The sequence below is a fragment of the Mauremys mutica genome, chromosome 5 (assembly GCF_020497125.1).
Source record: "Mauremys mutica isolate MM-2020 ecotype Southern chromosome 5, ASM2049712v1, whole genome shotgun sequence".
In the NCBI taxonomy this organism is placed as follows: domain Eukaryota; kingdom Metazoa; phylum Chordata; order Testudines; family Geoemydidae; genus Mauremys; species Mauremys mutica.
The window spans coordinates 16,520,510-16,545,351 of NC_059076.1; the positions used below are offsets into that span (position 1 = coordinate 16,520,510).

At 41.6% G+C, this 24,842-nt stretch overlaps 1 protein-coding gene and 1 long non-coding RNA gene across 3 annotated transcripts in view; one reads left to right on the forward strand and one right to left on the reverse strand.

The window, feature by feature from the left end:
- Positions 1 to 19,838, forward strand: part of ADAMTS3 (ADAM metallopeptidase with thrombospondin type 1 motif 3) — a 208,715-nt gene extending 188,877 nt beyond the window's left edge. For both annotated transcript variants that reach the window (XM_045019044.1, XM_045019045.1), the window contains 7 exons: positions 3,477 to 3,557; positions 5,608 to 5,771; positions 6,445 to 6,610; positions 7,383 to 7,515; positions 9,570 to 9,777; positions 11,133 to 11,250; positions 17,096 to 19,838. In XM_045019044.1, coding sequence (XP_044874979.1) covers positions 3,477 to 3,557; positions 5,608 to 5,771; positions 6,445 to 6,610; positions 7,383 to 7,515; positions 9,570 to 9,777; positions 11,133 to 11,250; positions 17,096 to 17,529 — 1,304 coding nt within the window. In that variant the 3' untranslated portion in view covers positions 17,530 to 19,838. The remainder of the gene's footprint in view (positions 1 to 3,476; positions 3,558 to 5,607; positions 5,772 to 6,444; positions 6,611 to 7,382; positions 7,516 to 9,569; positions 9,778 to 11,132; positions 11,251 to 17,095) is intronic.
- LOC123371435 lies at positions 14,613 to 17,663 on the reverse strand. Its single transcript, XR_006579796.1, has 3 exons — positions 17,452 to 17,663; positions 17,285 to 17,368; positions 14,613 to 14,804 (listed from the first exon to the last, which is right to left on the reverse strand). It is a non-coding gene; the product is annotated as an uncharacterized LOC123371435 (long non-coding RNA).
- Positions 19,839 to 24,842: the final 5,004 nt, after the last annotated feature.

A 24,842-nucleotide genomic window follows, 5' to 3' on the forward strand; every position in this document is an offset into this window, starting at 1 on the left:
AGCTGAACAGAAAAGATGTCAAGGTTGAGAGACACATTCAGTTCTCCAATACTCATGCCTGGTACAAAAACCAGTGGGAGCTGTACTTATCTAAGTACAGAGGTGTCTCCGTGCATTTAAATGAGACCGCCACTTTACTGGGATGTTTCATAGCATAAAGAGAGCAAATGGTAATGACTGCTGCACAAATGAGTCAGTATTACCAAATGTCCAGCTGTACATAGATGCATCAAGTCAGTTCCAAGTGGTTCAGTTCTTTTTGTAACCAGGTGTTAAAAATGGGAGTGAAATTGTAAGCTCCAACCATAAAGTTACCAAATTTAAGATTAAAAAGGAAAAGTTGTATGATTAATGAGGAAATGAAGGGAATATTAGTTTTATTCCTGTATATTATGCAACACGTTGTTTGCCGTTTTAAGGCTTTTCAAACTGTTTATATTTTAGTAAAATGAAGTAAGTGGTAAGCCCTGCCCATCCCCTCCTGGTCAGAGAGAGTAGAGGGAAGCCTCTTGGGGATCTGTATCCTAAGTATGCCATGGAGCACCGCTGTGCAAGGGTTGGCTGTTCGGCAACACAGAGGGGTTTGGGAAGGAGCAGGGAGGAAACTGAAGGAAGGGTAGGAGTAGTGTATCTGGGTCTGAACTTTCATAGCTGTAAATGTTAAGTGATGCCGGTGAAACTGTCTCAGATTTGCACCAGCATCAGTGATTGCAGAATTTGGTCAATAGCTAGACAGCCCAATTAAAATTAGATGAAAATAAGGTAGTGTAGATGGCAGTAACATGGGACAAGGATTCCACTGCAGAATATTTATAAATTATCACCATCTATTTGGAATATTCTCTTTGCTATCTGTTCTCCAGACCAATGGAGAGACAAGACACTATTTTTTTAAACAAATGATGAGTTTATAAAGCACCTTACAAAACACAGGCTATTTAAAAATGAGATTGTTTTCTCCACCTCTTTTGTTGGCTGGGATGAATCGAGCCAAGACAGATTATGTGGGAAATTAATCTCTGTGTAAGGTATTGACATAGGGAATATACATACAATATCTGAATACACACATGTATTGGAATGGAATGGAAGACAGCACGTTGGAGCCATGTAAGTAAACCTCTGTATTTCTAGAATCAGCAGTAGTTCATGATTTCTGACAGTTACGTTCTTAATAATCAGAAATAGAGATGGTCAAAATGTTCCCAGTTTTTTCATTTAAAAACTTATTTTTCTGTGGCATGGGTATGATTGGGTTAGAGAGCCTAAACAGTCTTCCAGGTGTCAAACTCAAATGTCTTGTGGGTGATCAATGTTGTTAAGAGGCTGTTTGGAAAAGGCAGCCAATTATTCAACTCCAAACTGATGTTTCAATGCTAGCATAACATCTATTGCTTTACAGTAACTGTGGCAATATAGTCATTAAAAGACTAATTAAACTCTTCCAACAGGGAAACATTTAAGCAAGAGGTGCCAAAGAGAATTCAAGTTGCTGGAAAATGAAATCTGCAAGTATCCAACTTAAAATCACCTACCTGATTGTTTCATTCAAACTTAGGCTCACTTTCATTGACTATTAAAATTTGCTGGATATTTCTAACAATATTTTAAATGCATTTTGAACTTCAGCACATACAGTAACCATGTAATTTATATTCTGCATTTGTAAAATGCACCTGGCTGACATTATAGTCAATGAAACCGCAAGACTCAGTTCCCAGAACACTAATTAAAGACATTCTATTTAAGGGAAGACAAGAGGAGCATTCACTTTGCCCAAAGGAGCTCGCAATATTTCCCTCTCTGAAACAAGGGAGTCTAGAAATATTTTGGGTAAGTTTCGCCTGGTTGAAGAAAGATGGGCATCCATGACAACTGCAATACTCTGGCTACAGTTCTCATTTCCAGCTAGTCACTTACACACGTTGCAAGAACAGGCAAAGCTTTATGTTTCATATGCTTGATCGCTGATAAGTAAAAGGATTGGTATATGCTGCTTGTGCAGATTAGTAAAAACCAGTCATCCATCAGCCTATAGTGTTAATTTATATATATTCATAGCTCTTCATTTTCTTCACCAGTTTTCCAAGTATCTGTGGTATGCTCCAGATACATGATCCAAGAGCATAGGTGGAACTTTGGTTCAAAAGTCCCGACGGTTAAACTTGAATTTTTAAGCCTTTATTTGCTCAGTGCAAATAAGAACTCAACTCTTTCCCCATGTGTCTACAATGATTCTGCAGTAGGACTGGAATTTATATACTTTATTTGGAAACTCAGCATATCAGAGTGAGCAAGAGATATTTACTTATATGGCATATTTTATAAACATGGATACGTTTTAGGAATATGCTGTATGTTAAGACTAAAAAGATTTTCTTTGTTAAATGTACGTACATCAAGACAAGTGTACCATTTAAAGTTGTTCAAACTCTCAGTCAAATTGTAAGCAAAGAAATATGAAAATACTCTGTATTAAAACATTGACAGGCTGACATTTAAACATGATAACATTTGTTCACATTCAGTTCTTATAAACATGTTCTCATTTGAACTCTGGTGCAACGTAACTTCTTGATCATGGGTAGAGAAAAATGTCCTTAACTTTTATTGTTTCTTTCCCCCTTGGTGGAAAGCTGAGAATATTACTCTTCCTGCTGAAACACTGTCCTAAACAGTTCACTTGGGGTGAGAGTTAATTGGAAATTATAGCTTAGAACATCAATGATCATTTTGGAAAGAATTTTTAACTCTAAGTAGCAGGTAGCATCCCAATAAGGAAGGAGTTGCACCAGTTTAACTTAAGGTATGATTTTTAAAATTGACCGAAGACCACTTTACTTCTGTATGAGTGTGTCTACACTGGGATTAACGTGCTTTAACTTACACATTTTCAGTTCTCATCTTGAGATGCAGTCCCGTTTGAAACAGGGCTATATTAATGTGAACTAGGCACCTTTTAGAGCGTGCTAGCGGGCTCCACCTGGGGCAGTTTGAGCACAACATTTTAGACTGATTTACAAGTCATACCGCTTTGGTGCACTTTGCCCTGCCAGGTAGATAACCCCTTTAAAGTTTCACAAAGTTAAGTAAATACACGAGACCTGAACACCTCACAGTCCATTAGGTCTTAAGGCTGAAAGGTGACAAAGAAAAGCCATCAGAAAGGCCTGCTTTAATTCAGAGAAACATAGGAAACACAAATTTTTGCCTGAATTTGTTAATTGTTATGGTCTTAGAACAACATAACAAAGTAAGTGGCTAAGGTTTGTAACAGTCTTTTTTTTTCCCCTAAAAGAGAGAAAAGTGCAAGACAGCCTAATCGAATCTGTTACAAACCTATCTGAAGCTGCTTGTAGGTTAATGGATACCCTCCTCTGCAAGTCGAAGCTGGATAATATAGTGCCCTACTAACCATCGCTATTACTTTTTGTTTTCTTCTTTGCTTTCTTCAATGGCTACTACACATGCCAAAGGGTACCTTAAGATGTTTGATATTCCCCCGGGTGCTAGACATGTGTTTATCCAAGAAGACGAGGCTTCTCCTCACATTCTTGGTAAGTGTTTCTCGCCTCATGTTTGGCCCTTGTGCATGAAAGCTAATGTCAAACAATTGGGCACGCATTGGAGAACCTGAGAAATGAGAGAACCATCAAATTAATTGTGTTTTTTGCACTGTACAACAATAACAAGCTAAAGGCTTTGCTGGCTTCCTTGTGTATTGACAATTGCATTCACAAGGCTGAATCCTACTGTACAAACTTAGTAATTATGTCTGTTTCTCATCTGAATTTTCTAGAAACTCAGACTGATCCTGATCAGCACGTCAAAGAGCTATTGCTCACACTGAAAGTTGATTATTAGTCAATTTAAAGGGACACTGTCAGGCTAAAAAGTATATATGATATTACTATATTAATATAATTTAGTACACTTAGAAATTTCTTACCTACAGTGGGTTGTAAGCAACACCTTATGTCATTACATGGAAAGAAGTTAAGAAATCTTCTTAACTCAAATATTTTTGCTGTTTGTTTACATTTCTCTCGGACAATGAATGAGACTACCAATTTCACTTTTGTTTCAGGTCATTTTTGTCCAGTCACTTTCCCCTTTCTCATGCACTAGGGACCTGATCCAAAGGCCCAGTTATGTTAATGACAATTTTCCATTGACTTCAGTGGTTTCTGGATTGGGTCCTAACAGTGCTGCAGTGTTCAGGTTGCAAACATTGCAGGGAAGAGTTTGTTTAAAAAAAATTGCATTGCAATAAAGCAAAAACAGGAACATTTCTGTTGGTTTTCGGGCTTGTGAAAGCTTATATGTAGAAACCTTAAATTTTGGATCAGATGTGACCTGACCATGTATCTTTTCAATACAGAGCTACTCTGCCTTTATAGTAAATAGGCTCCATAGAACTAATATGATGCATGGCTTTTACATTTTATTTACTGTAGTCATAATAATTTACAAGATTTTTCTCTAATTTTATGTCATAGTTTTGTTGTGTGGTTAGAAAAATGATTTGTCTTTTTCTCTCTGATTATTTTTTAAACTCTAAACAACTAATGATTTGTAAACGATACACTTCCAGGATAACAATAACATCCACATCATGGTTGTTTCTTTCATGTCTCACTCTAGGCAACTAGTAACACATCTCCCAAAGTGCATGAACATCTTAGCTGTTTGTTATCAGGTGTTCTCCCTTACCTTGTAATGGTGGTTCGATTGTTGCAGCTTTTTTCTAATCCTTGAACCCCAGAGTCAGATGGAGAGTGCTTGTAAAGTCAGCATGTGTGGGTAGAATATAAGTATACAAAACAAAACAACCTTTCAAAAAGTACTAGAAAGAGAAAGTCAATATTAATCACTGTGCTGCAAAACCCAAGGAGTTCACAACTGTGACACTCCAAACACGTACAATGTTACTGTTATGCTAACATGCCCGACAATACCCAAAATACTTGTTTAAGCCACCTCCAAAACGTTCTATGAAAACTAACAGGATTGGCCATTTTAAACGTTTGGCTTGAGTCTAGAATTAAGCTAAAGTTTATGTAAAATAAAATGTGTATCTACATCTATCTAACTTCATCTGATCCGTGTGCATTAGGAGATACAGATATTGGTAGCATATACATTGTCAGTCTCTGTCTCCTCAGACTGTAGTTTGGTGGCAGTAAGGGTTTAATGTAGCAATTGCGGCTTTGGGTGTAGCCTCCAGTCCCTGAGCTGATGGAGTTGCCAAAGGTGATCTGCTTTAGATCCTTGGAAGGAGCATCATCCATTCCCTGAGCATGGAGTTATGATGAGTTTTTGGCAAAGCCTGCACTCTTTGGGGTGGAGGAGGAGGCGTGCTAGAGAGAGATGGATTCAGGAGTGTTGAATGGAAAAGACAGGACTTGAGTATTTTTGGATTAGGAATAGCAAAATCTCCTCAATTCCCAAGGACGCTCTGCAACACGCAACATTTAAAATAGTAAGCAAAAAGAGATTTTTGAAAAGGGCTTTATAGAATACTACTTGTCTCATTTCATGCAAACCCCAGTGACTGCAGATTACATGACAAGAAGCACAATTGCCACTGTTTTCAATTCCTTTTAGCCATTAAGAACCAGGCTACTGGACACTATATTCTGAACGGGAAAGGGGAGGAGGCCAAGTCACGATCCTTCATTGATCTTGGTGTGGAGTGGGAATACAACATAGAAGATGACATAGAAACTCTTCATACTGATGGGCCTTTGCATGATGCTGTTGTTGTATTGGTAGGTTATGTCAAGGGGTTGGTTTTTATTATTATTGTTGTGTTTTTATGTGGCCAAACTATTTATTTTTATTAAATGTTAAATCATAGTGGGATAAGTAGGGAATCTCTATTGGAAAACACGCATGCGTATAAAGTTTTTTTGAGAGAGCTGATAGGCAGAAGCTCTGCCCACACTAGCAATAAGAGAAGCAAGTTTTAAGAATAGTTTTACTGACATTCACTTTCAGAGGCAGTGTGCAGTATCCACACTACTACATCGCAAGCACCCATTCATACAACAGTAACAAGCTAACCATACACCTAGTACAGTGCCCGCTGACATCAAGGGCCATTGGATCAGGCCCCATATTAGTCAGAACCGTGTTTGCGATCAGCCCCTCTCTCGAGCAGAGTAGGAATGTGACCACGCAGCATAGCCACTCTATCCAGCTCCATGTAGTTCAGCAACCCAGAGCTAGGAAGGGTAAGTATTTGGTCTTATGTAAACTCTCCCAGTTTAGACTCATTAGAGGCATATTTTTCTGTGTTGAGCTTACTAATTTTTGTACTGAATTTAAAGGTAAAGATCAATAAGTTTTTCAACTACTAAGCACCACCTACATTTCCAGATATTGGTTTGTTGACATGGAAAATAATAAATATGTGCTCCATTTGTACTGGATCTTTTACAGGTCATTCCTCAAGAGAACGACACAAGATCTAGCCTGACTTACAAATACATCATTCATGAGGATTCAGTACCCACGATCAACAGTAACAATGTTCTTCAGGATGAAATAGATACTTTTGAGTGGGCTTTGAAGAGCTGGTCCCAGTGCTCCAAACCTTGTGCAGGAGGTAAACAGAGATGCAGCAGCTTCTAGGGCTTACTGTTAAATTAGGAGGAAGAAAAAGAGTAAAGGACGAGGCCTACATTTTCAAAAGTGATTAGAAATTTTTGGTGCCTCAATTTTGGGTTGCCCAAGTTGAAACACTTTAAATGTCTGGTTTTTGGAAAGTGTTTCACTCCATCCTGTGAAAGTGTCTAAACTGGGCATCAAAATCAGCTAATCACTTTTGGAAACGTAGATCTTGATGTTTATTTCACTGCAGTATGAACTTTCTGTGGCACTTGTGGTACTCCTGACAGTTTGAAGGGGAAGTATCATAAATGCCACACTTGAATTACTACAGTGTTCCCTAGTGGATAGATCCCTAGACTGAGTCTCAAGAAACCTCGGTGCTGTTCCCAGCTCAGCCACTAACCTGCTGTGTGAACTTAGGTAAGTCCTTTCTACGCCTCGGTTTCCCTTGGGTAAAATTCTATTGCTTGAGTGATCCAGGTGGTCAAAATTTGATGAGTGTAATGGTTCCTTCTGGCCTTAAAATCTATGAAAATACCATGATTTTAATAACACCATTATCTCCATAGTATACTGTAGAGTTACTCCTGATAATTGAATTTTATATGCCCAAACCATTTTGTGCTTGACATTGTAACGAACAGCAATAGTATTTAAATAATCATAAAATAGTCCACAACCATTGCGTGTAAACAAAAGTGTTTAAGAAGGGGCAGGACATTTTTACTATTTTTCACACAAAGTTAACTTTCTGAAATATTTTCAAGGTTTCCAGTACACGAAATATGGGTGCCGCAGGAAAAGTGATAACAAAATGGTTCACCGCAGCTTCTGTGAAGCCAGCAAAAAACCAAAGCCTATTCGTAGAATGTGCAATCTGCAGGAATGCACACAGCCACTGTAAGTATGGATGGATGAAATGTGGGCCTCAGATGAGAGTTCATGATTCTAAGAAATGGTCAGAAGGAAAAGAAGGGAGAATAAAGACCATGGACTTCAAGAAGGCAGACTTTAGCAAATGCAGAAAATTGGTAGGGAAGATCCTGTGGGAGGCAAGTCTAAGGGAAAAAGCGTTCAAGAGAGTTGGCAGTTTTTTTTAAAGACATCATTAAGGGCACAAGAGCAAACTATCCCAACACGTAGGATAGATAGGAAGTATGGTAAGAGACAAGTCTGGCTTAACCAGGAGATTTTCTTGAATTTCAGGTTGTTGAAAGAGAGAATACACTTACAAAGTTTACAGATACCGTCAAGCTGGGAGGGGTTGCAAGTGCTTTGGAGGCTAGGATTAGAATACGAAATGGTCTGAAATAAATAGGAAGAAATTCAGTAAAAGTAGTACAGTTAGGTAGGAATAATCAGTTAGACAAATGCAAAATGGGAAATGACTGCCTAGGAAAGAGTACTGCAGAAAAGAATCTTTGCATTTTACTGGATCACAAAATGAGTCAAGAATGTAAGACTTGTTAAAAAAAAAATCAAATGTCTTTCTGGGATATATTGGCAGGAATGTTGTAAACAAGACATGAAAAGTAATTCTTCCACTCTATCAGCACTGATTAGGCCCCAACTGAAATACTGTGTCCAGTTTTGGGCATCACACTTTGGGAAAGATGTGAACAAATTGAAGAAAGTCTAGAAGAGAGCAACAAAAATTATTAAAGGTCTAAAAAACATGACCTCCAGGGAAAGATTAAACAAACCCAGTTTATTTCAGTCTGGAGAAGAGAAGACCGAGGGGGACATGAGAACACTCTTCAGGTACATAAAAGGTTGTTATAAAGAGGAGGGCGATAAATTGTTCTCTGTAACCACTGATGGCAGGACAAGACGTAATGGTCTTCACTTGCAGCAAAGGAGACAGTAGGAAAAATTTCCTAACTGTCAGGGTGGTTAAGCATTGGAATAAATTGCCTAAGGAGGTTGTGGAATCTCCGTCATTGGAGATTTTAAAGAACTGGTTAGACAAACACCTGTCAGGATGATCTAGACAATACTTAGTCCTGCCTCAATGCACGGAATTGGACTAGATGACCTAACAAGGTCCCTTCCAGTCCTGCATTTCTGTGATTCTATGGGTTGGAAAAAAATGGAGGTAGAAGCTTGCCCAGGCCCGGCTCAGGGGACTGCTGCTGGGATACAGAATGTTGTTTCCATCTCATGGCAGGTTTGCTGCTAAGAATTTGATGGTCGTCTTATTTCAGTTGTTAGTGGACACTTGTCACTAATGGGGCGTGCTCAGTACAGAGGCTAAAGGATGAATAGGCACAGAGTTTAAACTACCGTCTTCCATTTAGAGGTGCTCCCTTGAAATCAAGATTAAGGAAAATTAGTGGGAAAGCCTTAGAAAGCTGCTTTATTCTGGATGAAATTCCCCTCTGTGAAGAGGGTCAGCACAAAACCCTCTGTGGCACTGCCTGGGGTTAAAGCGGGATTTATGTGGTACCAGAGGTCTTGTGCTTACTGACTGACAATGGGTAGATTGAATCCTCTGTGCTAGACAGATGCATGCAGGCTACCTGGCTGCCAGTTTCATTTCTTTCATAAGCACTTGAAAAAATGAGATTAGTCTTGGCAGCACTCATTTCTCTGTTGCTCAGAGTACAATAATGGGTGTGTTAACTCTGATGGAAAAGTCCCATAGAATTTAACAGGGGTTAAAGCAATGTAAAATGAAATGTCCAGTAGAAAGCAGCAGTAGGTAGAACAGAATTATGCTCCTGCTATAGAATTCCAAAGGTTGGTTTTAACAATTCTATATAAAGATTCTCTATTAAATTCTATTGGATTTTTCCATAAGGGCTGCTTATTATTCCAATGTATGCCCCTGAGATAATGTGACTTGTACGTAAGTCAAGCAGAGCAGAATTGAAACAATCCCTAGTTGGTTACTGTACAGTGCAGTAGATAAATAGATTAAATGTATGATGGCACTTTTGTTTTAAACCCCCCAGTTGGATAGCAGATGAATGGGAATACTGCACAAAAACCTGTGGGAGTTCTGGTTACCAGATCCGTACTGTGCGCTGCATTCAACCTCTTCACGACGGTGCAAACCGCTCTGTCCATATCAAGTACTGTAGTGGGGATCGCCCTGAGAGCCGCAGGCCCTGTAACCGAACGCCATGCCCTGCGCAGTGGAAAGCTGGACCCTGGGCTGAGGTGGGCAAGCAGTATTCTACTATGGAGCTTATAGCTTTGGAGCTGACAGACGTTTCCTTAGCAGTAAATCAACAGCTGTACCTTTGCCAGCACCTTGTGCCTGCACTGTCTTTGGGGTTAAGGGCATCTGGCTGCAACTTGAGTGAACTTCAGAGTCTTAAATTAACCACAAATAGTGACCTGGAAGCCCACAGGCTTTGAGGTCTCCATAACCCTGGAAAGCAAACGGGTTCTCACCCCTCCTGGAATTAACAAAAAAAAATCAAGATGTCAAAGCCTGCAAACCTAGGTGAAAAATTTCATATGAATTTTCATGGGGAAAAAAATGTTCTCCAACTTCTCAGCACTGCTTTTGAGATAGCAGAAGTTTTTAGTTGCTTTTTGCCTGCATCAAGACTTTCTGGGAGTTTTTTGTAAAGTTTTCAGTTTATAAAGAAACAGAGCCCTGTTGATAATGGCTGTAGCAATAATCTTGACCTTTGACTTTTCTGTGCTCGTGTCACAGTGTTACTGTTCCCTTCATACTTTGTACCAAACGGAGGTTAGATTTCTGCTGGAAATAGATGCCTGGGAAGGGAATGCCCCCTTACCCTCTTTGTGGGCTTCCCCCATTGAGACTCACACTATGAGGAGGAGGCCTGGTAGTAAGGGTGCCAACTAGGAACTCAGGAGATCTTGGTTCAAGTCCCTGCTCTGCCACAGATTTCCTGTCTGACCCTGGGCAAATCACTTAGCCTCTCTGTGCCCCATCTGTACAATGGGGATAATAGCACTGCCAAATAAGTACCATAGATACATATAGCAACCTCCATGGGGCTGCTCCTTCCCCCTCGCCTGTATGTTGGGAGGAGTGGGGCAAGGAACAAGGGGGAGTTATGTCTCCTCCCCCACCTCCCAGCGTTGTAGCTAGCACAGATGGGGAAGAAAGCTGTGCTAAGTAAAATTCTGGTACAAGTTATTTTCTCCAGAGCAAGGGGGAAACCAAAAATCAAATTGACTTGCTCAGAGAATCACAATTTGGCCCTGGTCTGCTCCTTTGGCAGTGCAGCTCCGTGCTGCCTCATACTCCAGCCTTTAATGCTTGGATTTTCAGAACAGACACAAACTACGAGCAAAATTCAGAATATGTGACAATTAAACATTACAGGAAAGGAGGAACACCCCCACTCTGACCAACTGCTGCCCCCAAGGCAAATGTCAAAAACTCCTATCAAAAGGGAATTTACAGCAGCCCCTGAAGGTCACCCATATCAGGCTATTCCAGACGATGTCGCCTTTGTGACATACCTGTAAGATAACTGCATATTACTGGGGCCAGACATAACGTAGTAAAATACCTTGTATCTGTTCTGTAGTGTTCTGTGACCTGTGGGGAAGGAACTGAGTCCAGGCAGGTCACATGCCGTGCCGGTGACCAGTGTGATGGAGAAAAACCTGAGTCAGTGAGGGTTTGTAAGCTTGCTCCCTGTAATGGTAAGTAAACTTCCTGAATAACTGCACTGGCAATGGGAGCAACAATTCCTGTTTCAGTGTAGGATGCCTGCTTACTACAGAGGTAGGCGTATGCAGACAGATGCCAGGGCCAGAACTCATTCTTTTAGGATTAACTGAAAGAACAAAACAAGAAGATTATGATCTTTGAAGTTCTAACAGAGCTTTAATTTAACAGCTGTGTTTTTTGGGCTACTGTGTACAGTACAAGTACTGTAAATAGATGACTAATGTTGTGAATACCTAGCTTATACAGTGTTGTAATGCTACAAACTGATATGCGCACCTTACCTTTCAGTTGTCTCATGCTACAAAATATATCTTGTGGTTTAGACCAGAATGTTCTTCCATTTGAAAGGGATCCTGCTATCTCACTTTTTAATCCTGTACATAAGTGACATAAAAACAGCTAAACTGTGAAACTGACCATATGGAAAAACATGGCTGAGAGCTTCAATAACCAGTGTCTGAAGTCCACTTCTAGCCTCCTCAACAAGTTTGGCCTAATTTTCAAAAACGTTGAGTACTCTCATCTTCTGTTAACTTTAGAGAGAGTTACAGGTGCTCAGTGACTCTGAAAATCAGGCTCCTCTCTGAAGGTGCCTAAATATTGAGTTTGAAAATTTTGACCTAAATTCCATTTATAGAATCTTTAGCACTGATAACAACAACCCAGAAAGAATCCTGCTTTAAACACTAGGGGGAAGCAGAGCTTTAGCCACTCTACAGAGACGCAGTATTACAATTCTGTATCTTGAGAGAACGGTATTTCTTTATGAAGTGACTTTTTTTTGCTTTAAAGACTGAGACTTCCAAAATAAAAGCATGAAGCTTTGATCCTGTAAATTCTTATGCATATGCTTAAATTTACACAAGAGTAGTCCCAGTGACTTCTTAAACATGTGAGTAACTGCAGCGTAGGGGGCTGCATTTCTGTTTCTGAAGTGGATCTTTTAAAGTGTAAGAGTCAGCCATGCAAATGTGGAGGAGAAAAGCTTTGTATTCTGAGATCAACATGTTACCATTTTGGGAGAGTGCCTGGATTTGTGATTATAGACTTACATAATGTAGGCTGGGATTTTCAAAGGCACTGAAGTTAGTTAGGTGTCAGAGGGATTTGGACATCTCACTTCCTTTGAACATCCCAGCCGTGTATTTCTCAGTGGTTACAATTTGCTGGGTTGTATTTGAAACCAGTAGCAGCAGAATGAGGATCAGCATCTACATTTCTGCCCTGGCCTAGTCTCTAAAATCCCAGGCCAGGAAATTTGTATAATCTGAATATTTCTTCTCAAAATATTATGTAAGGTGAAGCTATAGAAGCCTCCAGGAACCTCTCAGAGTTAAATCCCCTGAACAGTAATAAGAGGGTGCAACATTTCTAGGCTGTAAAATTTTCCTGCAGGATGATTACTACTTAATTCCATTGTTACGGTTCAACTCCATGATGAAATTTGTTCCATCAGAGACAGTTAATCGTCACAGCATTATAAATTATTGAACCTCCACCACAGTGTGCTATCCTGATTGATGTATACAATACGCTGCTTGGGAGAATTAAATCCCAAAACTGGACTTCACCTCTGTGCAGATCCCCAGCACAAGGCCTACGTGCACAGCACAGCGTAAGTCCCCATAAATGGGCTTATGTGGGACTTGAATGACCCCTGTAGTGACCATCTGTGCAGGGGTGAAATTCACCCCCAGTTAAAGTTCTTTCTGTTTTTATTTTATAAATGTTTAAAATACACCCATCAATCAGGTGTCTGAGTATATGAAGCATGTCTGGGTTAGTCACTGGGAGGTTCACAAATCCCTAGATTGATGCTCCAGGTAAAATAGGCAGAACATATATTAAAACATGATGAAACACTTATTAAACAAAAACTTAACTACCAAGGAAAGCTATAGGGCAGTGTCACAGTTTTAAGCAGCAGATCTACACTAAGCACTGAGCTATAGGAAGATATTATACAGTGGCAGGGCATACATAATTCTATGCAGCCAAATCATGCCCTCCTGTAGCAAAAGTGAAGCAGCTGGCATAGATTCTATTCCTCAGACCTTCATGTGCTGCATTTCTCTGAGTTCCCAGGAACATATTCTGCCTGTGTGCCCAGCTCAAAAATTTGGACCATAATTTTTACTAGGGGGTTCAAAATGGAGTTAAGTGCCCAATTTTCATTCAGCCATTATAGTAGGTAGTTTTCATTATTCCTCTGAGTCAAATATTCAAATAGAATCTCTGCTTTCCACTCCAGTTCTAAATATGGTTTACAAATCATTATATAGCTATGTTTCTGGGCACTACAGTTATTTTATAATAGAATGTGATAAACTCTTTATACTCCTGCCATTTTGATATATTTAATTATGTAAATATCAGATAATTCCATCATAATTAAAATTTGACTCGTCACTTTTTTCTGAGCATTAAACTCTTGCCATGCAGTTTCAGAGGGTTCCCCTCAAGATTTTTTTGGTGTAACATAGAAAACTTGCCATTTTGTTTACACACCTAAGTGCTATATGTAACACATTTTTATTTTCTCTTCCTCTGTATTTAATAATTAAAGACATCTGCCATCAACTTTCTCCTTCCAGGGTCTTTAAATACCCTCTGGCCTATTTCTGAATTTAGTTAGATTTTCCTGTGGGAACACTGTCTGCAAGTACTGTACAAACGTTGAGTATTATATTTACTGTGACAGTGCTGCCTTTTCACTGATCTGCAGCATACCTGTAGCATTCCCAAAAAGACTTCTATGGTCATTGTTAGGCTCTACTAAAAGTAGCCTATAGTAGCAATAAAGATTCCTTAGAGAGCCGATATGCTTTCTCACGTCTTCCTCCCCTAGTTACCATGAAACAAATAAAATGTGAAAAGGAGAATTTTTACCATGAAAACCAGCAGAAGGATACAACAGCCTATATACTGAATAAGAAATGGTTGACTAGGTGGTGCAGAATTAACCTAAAAAGTAAAAGAAAGGGACTACGTGAGTACACAGCTCAAAGATTGTACTTATTTCACTGGAAGTAGATAAGTACAAAATCAAATCTTTGCACTATACAATGGATTTGATAAATCCAAGCCCTCTAAAACCTACATCAGTGAAATCAGCTGTCAGAAATTGGAACAAATCAAGTGCATTGTTTACAGGTAAAAACAAATTAATTGATTGGTACTTTTTGATGTATTTGGCAACCTCTTCAAGGGTATTTGTGGAACTTGCACTTAAACTAGATGTAAATAAGTGCGTACATTATAAATGTATTCTTAACAAACTTTGCTATATTTTCCAAAACAAGTGCTTTAATAACATGGAAGCAGTAGCTGTTAAGTAATTATTGATCTGTGTTTGCTACACCAGTGTAGATGCAAAGATTTGAGTTTTGACATTAGTGTTCTAGTTTGAATTATGAAGAAGGTCCTTTAATTTCCCATGCTGATGTCTTCCTCAAAAATTTTTTACGGAGGCATGATGGTGCTTCACAGACAGGGTTTTTGTTCATTGCCGGCATTGCAGGTTTGCCTGGAAACAAGGAAGTTTTTATCAAGGAAGGATATCAGGATTGGGCCTAGTGAATAATGAAAATGCTAATATTGGCACAATTTGTCAATGGCATGACTTTGTATAAGCTGGCTCCTCAGCTGTAGTAAGTGTGGGTGGACCAGTACTGAGTCAATGGAACTAAACTAATTTACAAGCCAGCTGAGGATCTGGTCCACAGTTTGTATTTTGAATTTAAAGATGGCTGTTCAGCACCCTATTGACCTGAGGTAACATCCACAGGCTCATGAAGAAATATCGCAGTGCAGCCAGCTAATTTAAGTAGTGATTGTACACCCCCATCTGTTGCTTATTAAAATGCCAACTACATAAATACTAACTATGACTGTCAGACCAAAAGCTAAAACATGCCTTTTTGATAGTTTGGTTTTTAGTTTTATCTTTGTCACCTCTCTAGCTTATAATTATGCCTTCTGCTATTTAAATAAAATGTGTCGCTACCATTTCAAATAAACTGTAGCACATTAGAAGCAATCTGTTAACGTACACTGTGTGCCGGTAACTCTCAAAACATTGGAATCGTCGTTTAGGGCACCAAGCAACTCATTTGTCTCCTCATTAAAATATATCACAAAAGTGAACAATAGTAAGTTTGTAAGTTCTCAGCCTAAGGTGATCGTCCTGCAAAGTGCTGGACTCCTCCTGCTGAGTGCCCTCATTGTGAAGTCAGTGGGAACTGAGGATGCTTAGCACACTGCAGGCTCAGACTCAGTGACCCTGCTATGACAGTGAGCTGCACCCAGCCTCTCTGGTGTTCCATTAAAGCCAGTGGACATCGAGGGTCTGTAATTCTCAATGCAGGAGTGTGGCTTTCAGAGCCTATTCAACAGTGTGTAATTCAAATAATTTTTCTGGCTACAGAGGACTACATTTTATAATATCAACATGGTAAAAAGGCTGGAATTTCACAGCACACCTACATGGAAGCTAAATATTAATGTGATCAATGCCTATGAAATTCTGAGTAGTTATATATAAATTCAGTACAGTAGAAATTACCAACGTTAGACTAATACATGGGGGAAGAAGGGGGAATTACCCATCTCCTGATTTTTGAGCTCCCCAAGGAGTGACTATTAATTTCAAATTCCTAGGGCCAAATTCTGCCCTGCTATCTGTCTCTTATGTTCACAGAGATTTGCCAGAGGCATAAGCCAAGGAAGAATTTGGCTCCTGCCCCTAGACAGGACAAAATTTTAAAAGGTTAATTAATGTTCACCTTTTGGCTCAGCTTAACAGAATTACTGAACTGCTTGTACCTTGATATGGTTGATTATGCCAGACTGCAACATTTAGTACCTCTCAGGATTACTCCCAGGTCTGCACATGCTGAAGCACGTGCTTAACGTTTTTTGAATTCAGTTGGATTACTCACACTCAAAGTAAAAAGCGCATGCAAGTTTCCAGGATCAGGGTCTTAGATTGAGATTGCTTTCTAACAGCCAAAACAACAAATGACCTCCACTAATTTCAAACCATCATGCGATTTTTGTCCAGTGTATCTACAGCCTCTACACTTTTAGCTAAATAATCCTGTTCAGTTAATATCTCATGCATGCTCAAAGGAAAACTGGCATCTTGTCTGAGCCCTCCCAGGAACGTATGTCCCATGCACCAACCCTAGAGGAAACTTAAGTCGTATGTTTGGTAAAAGATTGCTTGGGTTATCAGTTATGTTTAGGTCACTGAAGAACTCAAAAACATGGTTCATTTAACTGCCAACATTTTTTTTTTAAAGAACACATGAAAATAATCTTTCAGAGATACTACCTGGGATTTCCTTTCCTTCAAGAGAAAGTCCATGCTGGGCCCAGCCTTGTTGACAGAGGGCAAAACCAGAAGGGATCATTTCACGTCTAATTATGATAATGTGTAGGACTGCATCTGCTATGGTGTGGCAATAGTGTATTCTGCATGTACTGTATCTGGCCTTCCCCAAGCGTGGGTCATACTTTTCTACATGTAGAGAGATCTGTTTCCTGCACAAGGGAGCCAACACTTTCAAAGATGTCCTGTGATTTTGGGCACCTCAGTTTGTGGGTACCCAACTAGAGATCCTTAGTTTAAAGGGCCTGATTGTCAGAGGGCAGGTGTTGAACACTTTCCGAGAATCGGGTCCCCTTCCAGCATCTCAGATTGGGCCCCCGGTCATCAGTCACTTTTCAAAATGTAGGCTTTGGCCTCTGAACTTTTGAACTGCCGCCTTGCATGCTTTCCCCAGGTTTACAGTCAATATTGTGCTTGTTTTGCAGACGAGCCCTGCCTGGGAGACAAGTCAATATTCTGTCAAATGGAAGTGCTTGCACGCTATTGCTCCATCCCTGGCTATAACAAGCTGTGCTGTGAGTCTTGTAGCAAGCGCAGCAGCACCCTCCCGCCACCTTACCTTACTGAAGCTGCTGAAACCAAAGAGGAAGTGATGTTCCATCCTAGTGACCTACCTAGGGCCTTGGTGATGCCGACATCTTTAGTACCTCAGCACGCAGAGGTCGCTGATGAGAACAGAAGTTCTGTAGGCAGGATGCCTATGGAAGAGGACATAGATGTACTTGTTTCTACATCAAATAGTAAGTCCAAAGGTGCTGAGTTACCCCAGAGGAGAGCTTACCAAGCAGGAAGTCAGACTTCTAGGCTGATTGCAATGCCATATCAGTCATCTACCAAGATTGGCAATCTGTCCCCATAATGCATCAGCCTTGGCAGACATTGTTCCCATGGGTAGCAGTTAACAACACTTCTGCAGGTGCTCTTTCTCCAGCTAGAACCTCAAGGAAAAATGAGAAGCATGTTGAAAAGAGACATGCTTTGAGATCATCCACGGTGGAAAGATAAAAGTGAATGCAAAAAGGAGGATAGTAACAGAAATCTTTTGTTCAGGACACCATGGTGCATGCTGCTTTCCAGAAGCAGAACTCTCTACAGATCATTTTAGTTGTAAATAAAAAACAAAGTGCTGGTTCACTTTCTAGTTGCTGCCATCCTCCTACACTTCATTATCTGGTTAGCTTGAATGCATGGGAGGAGGAAAGCACCAAAGAATATTCACATCAATGAAAGAAAGTTGCCGAGTGTGGTGGTCATTCTCTAGTATAGGAAAAGTGGCCAGAGCCTATTTTGCACATCAGCTAATCATTTGTTTTTATTTTTAAAAGATCACATGTGGGGGGGGGGAACACCACCACCAGAAGAGGTACCAAAAGTTTACACTTTTACAAAATATTTTTGCAGTGGAACAACAGAATCCATAAGACTTATATTGCTAATTTATCTATATAAACAAATATTGTATGAGCAAATTTTCAGCTGTTGTGTATATACTGTATATTGCAGAAAATCAGTATTATTTTTAAGAGTTTTGTGCTGTCAAACAATTGTTTACCTATGTTACATTTCTGGACATTTACTAGGTGCCTGCCATTGAGTACTGCCTTCCTTACATTCCGGGAGTTGATTTTCAAAGCAGCATTTTAATAAAAAGAGGAGCTCCATTTTAATATAGATTACAGCTACTGACCTTAGGAAGATCGTTATTTTTAATATCAACAATGTGATGCTTTTTGGGGGGGGGGGAGAGACTGCCATCTTATCGGTCCAAACCTACTCATCACTACCAATTAAAAAATCTGTTCAGCAGCATAACAATTTTAATCACAGGTAGAAGAAACTGACAAAATGTGCCAGTGAAATCAATACTAACACCCTCTACTTAGCAGGCATTGCTTAGGTCTAGAACTAGCAGTGCCTTCTCTGAATTCTCCTTTTGCTTAAGAGGGACAGACTAGTGTAGTAAGTGAGAAAATTAACCGTGTCTATGTTATAAGTACTGTATTGTTCACAAGACAAATGTGAGTTGTGTTTTCTGGATGAGCTGTTTGCTTCTGAAGCTGAAAGAGCATCACAGAGCTAGAGTAGGCACTAATAAGAAGTAGCTGTGGCAAGATTTAAAATGGATGTTTTTCCTAATTAAAGCAGTGATTTAAAGGCAAGAGAGTTATTTTTCAGCATGGTTCACCTTGAAATCTCAACAACCACAATGCATCTGACTGCAATAATTGCTAGTAATTTATGTCAATAACCATCTTTCTCAGTTCATCCAGTCATGCTCTCTCCTGCGTGTTGCTGTAAAGAACTTGTATATAGGATTGAGAACTAAAGATATTTATTAAAAGTTGAATTCTTGATAGTATTTTATGTATGAAATATTTACACTAATAGCCAAGATAAAATAGAGAGATGTAATTAGATACATGTACATGCTATATCATATGCATAGAACAGAAATTGAAGCTAACTAAACTACTGTAGATGAATTGTTGGTCTAATTTCTTTTTTTTTAAAATCTTAAGAAAAGCCATTGTCAATTACAAACATCTTTAGGTTTTTAAATAGTTTACTAAAGTTTGATGTGCAATTTTTGTCCTGTCTGAGCAAACTGTTTAATAAAACAGTGAATTTGTAGCACTAAAAACACAATGAAATATATTAGGACTCCATGGATCACATTTTGGAAACAGACTAAGAAATGTGTGTAGTAATTTTCCAGGATTGCTGAGATGACATTAGAATGCAAATCTCTTTCAGGAGACCCTAATGTCAACTAGAATGTAGGTAAATTAACCCTCAAAAGTAAATAGGATCATGTTTGTTTTGCATTATGATGTTTGTAATCTAACCCACTGAAGTATTGACTTGATGCCTCTAAAGAATTGCTGCTACTTTTATGCAAGGCTTTTGAAGGTCTAAAGAAATTAGCATTATATAGATTGTGTACAGACAATCCCTGAGCCTCAAACAGACCAACAGGATATGGGTTTGCTTCCCTGGAATTCCCCAGAAGTCAAATTCTCTCTCTCTCACACATATATACAATACGGATGTAGATACTCCTTGTACCTTTTTGCTTTCTTTTCTACCAAGCTAATTTCTCTTTCATTAAAGTGTACACTACTGATCCTGTTTGTTGTATTGGGGAGCACCTAGCAATAAAAACTTTAACATGCCACTCTGTACTTGGTTTTTGGCTTAAGCTTCCTCTCCACAAAGTAGAGGCAGATTTACTTCCTCGTCAAGCTCCTTCTCTTCTTGTAAAATACAAATTTGAATTATTTTATTTAAATCTATTCAAAACCACAGCCAGCCTCCTGGGCCACCTTGAACTAGACAGCAGGCCTGGGGATAACAAGCGGCAGTCACAAAAGATGTCAGGCCAGATCCTCTCCAGTCCAAAGATCCGCTCATCAGAGGAGGGAATGAGGCTGCGTGTGGCTCCCTGACTCTGTAGGCCAACAGGTACCAGTCCCTATGCAAGTTAGAGGAGCCTAGTCTTACAGTAGCCCGGTATGGTCTCTAAGGGTACAGCTGCACTGCCAAAAAAGACCCACTGTAGCATGTCTCAGAACCTGGATCAACTGAGTTGGGCTTGTTCTACAGAGCTAAAAATAGTGTGGGCTCAGGCTGGAAACCTACCCCCCCCCCCCCCCCGCTGGGTTTCAGAGCCCAGACACCAGCCTGACACCAAACATCTACACTGATATTTTTAGCCCTGTAGCCCGCGAGCCAGTTGACCTGGGCTCTGAGACTTGCTGACACGACCTCTCTCTTTTTGCTTGCACTGTAGCCATAGCCAGTGGTTCCCAAACTGGGGGTTGCACAATGTTACTGGGGGGGGTCACTAGAAAAATTTCCTTAATGGCCAGAGGACCCCAGGCCTGGGAGGCAGCAGAGCAGACACCCCGTGGAGCGAGCCCCGGTCAGCATAGTGGCCGGCAGCCCGAACCCCATGAAGCGCAGGGCCGGGCAGTTGGGGCTGGCAGCCCGAGCCCCATGTAGCAGCGTTAAGGTGCCTCAGTAATTCGATACTAACATTTTGTGTGTTGCTTCAGCGAGAGGTGAGTGAATCGTCTCATTCTCTGGTTGGTTGGTTGTTAGCATCACAGAGGAGATTTAAACTTAAATCCCTGGAAATAGTCATTTTTAAGAGGGGGTTCATGGGTTGTTAAAGTTTGGGAACATCGGCCATATACCAGCTGAGAATTTGTGGAAAGCACCAGTGTACCACCCTTACCCCTGTGACATGCCCTCTACACTTACTCCACCCATCCCCTGCCAGGACAATTCTCAGCTGGCCAGGTAGAGCTTCTAAGTTTGCACCACTCGGGCATTGGATCAGGGAACAGTTCCTGGGCCCCCAAAAAAATTTTTACTGGGTACATTTGTGGGTTTCAACCTTCTGGCACTTCTCCCTTTTTTTTTTTTACTTTCAATACACAAGTGTTATGATCAGAGGCTTTTTAGATGTTATAATCTTCAACTTTCTCAGTTGACAGGTAAAGATTTATAACTGCAATTGTGAATTCTCTGTGCTGCTCACTTCTTCACCTTTAAAATGTGGATAATACTTCCCTGCCTTACAGTAATGCTGTGAGGATACATTCATCAGTGACAGTGATGAATAATACAGGTATTCAGATAATACAGTGGAAGCTTTAACATAACATAGAAGCATTAGATGTAAACTTTAAATAGTTACTGCTGTATGCACCCTGAGGTACTGCAGAGGTAAAGATTTCTAGTTCAGCCTTTGCTGTTAGAGTTTAGATTGATGAACTATGGGGGAAAAAGTCCTATAATTTCCTAAAATTATGCCATTCCAATAGGATCCTGCAAAATTCTGATGATCCTTCGCAACTATGTTCACTTCTAAAGTCATGAGTTCAACATCAGTGTGGCATCTAATCAGCATTACATTTAACATGTAGTTTTTCCCAAAGACAGATTACCTGGTGTGCCATGAGTGTTCCATATGCACCGCCGCTGAGCGCTATCGGACAGTTGCCTGAGTTTCTGCAGGATGCACTGAAACAAACCTGGTTAGGCAGCATGAGAGGTGCGGACGCAGCCAGGCTTGTGAGACAGATAGGCTGCAATGCAGACACAACTCAAGCCATGTTTGGTGTAACATGGTCCGATGTGAAAATCTTGAACTGCATACCAAAGCTCAGGAGCCAGATCCTGGCTGTTGCAAGACTGCACGTAAGCAATGAGATCAGCTGACAATTCCATTAAGTTTCTGTTGTGAATATATTAAAGATGGTAAGAGTCTTTACTGATCTGCACCTGATTTTACTAGCTCTACTGGGGGATATTTGGGTTATAATTATTTATTCTGATTTTTCTTACCAAAAGCCCAAATCAGAAAAAAGCAACTATCAAGAGGCCATGTCTCTTAGGGTACGTCTACACTACAAGACTATTTCGAATCTACTTAATTCGAATTTGTGGAATCGACCTTATGAAGTCGAATTTGTGTATCCACAGTAAATACACTAATTTGACTGTCTGAGTCCACAGTAACGGGGCCAGCGTCGACTTTGGAAGTGGTGCACTGTGGGAAGCTATCCCACAGTTCCCGCAGTCCCCGCTGCCCAGTGGAATGCTGGGTAGAGCCCCCAATGCCTGCTGGGGGAAAAAATGTGTCGAGGGTGGTTTTGGGTAACGGTCATCATTGAACCATCACTCCCGCCCTCTCTCCTTGAAAGCGCCGGCGGGAAATCTGTTCGCGCCCTTCTCTGGTCGGTTACAGCTCGGACGCCACAGCACTGCGAGCATGGAGCCCGCTGCGATCATCGCTGCACTTATGGCCGTTGTCAACTCCTCGCACCTTATCGTCCACCTCTTCCACAGTCAGCTGCTGAGAAATCGGGCGAGGAGGCTCCGGCAGCGCGGTGAGGACAGGAAGTCACAGAGTGGCGCAGACCTCTCACAAAGCAGGGTACGCCGCGCAGTGGAGATCATGGTGGCAATGAGTCAAGTTCATGGTGTGGAACGGCGATTCTGGGCCCGGGAAACAAGCACGAACTGGTGGGACTGCATAGTGCTGCAGGTCTGGGATGAATCACAGTGGCTGCGAAACTTCAGGATGCGTAAGGGCACTTTCCTTGAACTCTGTGACTTGCTGGCCCCTGCCCTGAAGCACCAGGACACCCGGATGCGAGCAGCCCTGACTGTGCAGAAGCGAGTGGCCATAGCCCTCTGGAAACTTGCAACGCCAGACAGCTACCGGTCAGTAGCGAACCACTTTGGCGTGGGCAAATCTACCGTAGGGCTTGCTGTAGCCCACGCAATCGTTGAGCAACTGTTCTCAAAGGTAGTGACCCTGGGAAACGTCCAGGTCGTCATAGATGGCTTCGGCACGATGGGATTCCCAAACTGCGGTGGGGCTATAGATGGCACTCACATCCCTATCCTGGGACCGGCCCACCAGGCCAGCGAGTACATTAACCGAAAGGGCTACTTTTCTATGGTGCTGCAAGCACTGGTGGACCATAGGGGACGTTTTACCCACATCTACGTCGGGTGGCCGGGCAAGGTTCATGACGCGCGTGTGTTCAGGAACTCTGGTCTGTTTAAACGCCTCCAGGCAGGTAGTTTCTTCCCGGACCACAAAATAACGGTTGGGGATGTGCAGATGCCTACAGTGATCCTTGGGGACCCAGCCTACCCACTAATGCCCTAGCTCATGAAGCCCTATACAGGCGCCTTGGACAGTGAGAAGGAACTCTTCAACTACCGGCTGAGCAAGTGCAGAATGGTGGTGGAGTGTGCTTTCGGACGTCTCAAGGGGAGATGGAGGAGCTTACTGACTCGCTCGGACCTCAGCGAAAAAAATATCCCCGTTGTTATTGCTGCTTGCTGTGTGCTCCACAATCTCTGTGAGAGCAAGGGGGAGACCTTTATGGCGGGATGGGAGGTTGAGGCCAATCGCCTGGCTGCTGATTACGCTCAGCCAGACAGCCGTGCCGATAGAAGATCCCAGCGGGAAGCGCTGTGCATCCGGGAGGCTTTGAAAGAGCAGGGTAACCTATGACTCTCCAGTTGATTTACAGAGAAGCTGAACCTGAGCCTGTTTCACTGACTGTTGACTTCGATCTGCGGTTACATACCCCGTTCTCCAGGTTTCCCCCCTTCCAACACATGTTTTAAAATAAATTTAATGGAACACTGATTATTAATAAAGTTTTCTTTAATTATGAATTCCTGTTCAAGGGTTGAAACATGGACGCGGACTGTGGTGGGTACGGTGTGCACTGATGTACAGACCGCTTCTACACTAGAGGAATGACAGGCTCCTGCTCCTACAGCGGTCTCTGGGGGGAGGACGGTTGCAGGTGGGTGTGCAGGAAGGGGTGGGTTTGCAGGAAGGGGTGAGGGGTGCCGTCTTTGGGACGGAGTTTGGATGCAGGCTCTGGGCTGGGGGTTGGGGCGTAGGAAGGGGTGAGGGGTGTGTGAGAAGGGTGAGTATGTGTCCGTGGATGAGGGCTCTTGCTGGGGCTCAGGGCATCGGAGAGGCTCGTGGCTAGGGTGGAAGGGCATGGTAAGGGCAGCCTGCCTTGCCATTTGTGGATGTCAGGCGCTAGGACCCTGGGACAGCATACACCTCACAGACTGACCCGGGGCAGCATTCACCTCCCAGAATGACCCTAGTGCCTAGTGACTGCAGTCTGTGTGTGTCCTGCTGTTGATCCTGCCCCCAAGTCTGTACCCTGGTAATGGAGGCTGTCCTATGCAATTAAAAAACCCCTCCCCCCCTTCACACAAAGTCTTCTGACAAGGAAAACGTGACGGAAACAGTGAATAACAACAAACTACTCTTAATACTCAACTACACAGTGGGGGGATGAAACTTGGATTTGGGACTGGGTGATCCAGGAAGGGAAGCACTTCTCATACTTTAGGGAATGAGAGCTGTTTGGTACATGAGCGCTCTGCTGGGGTGGAGTGACAGTTTTCACGGCCCCTAGCGCCCCTCCTTCTTGTGATTTTTGGTGAGGGGGGTGTTGCGTCTCGGTGCCTCTCAAGCGGGCATGAACAAAGCTCTTCAGTCAGCATGATTGGCAGCTAAGTCATTTATTTCTCTCCAGCATATTTCATTTATACAATTAATGCAGGCAATCAAGCAATTGCTAATTGGTTAATAAGGTGCAGACAGGCACAGCTGTA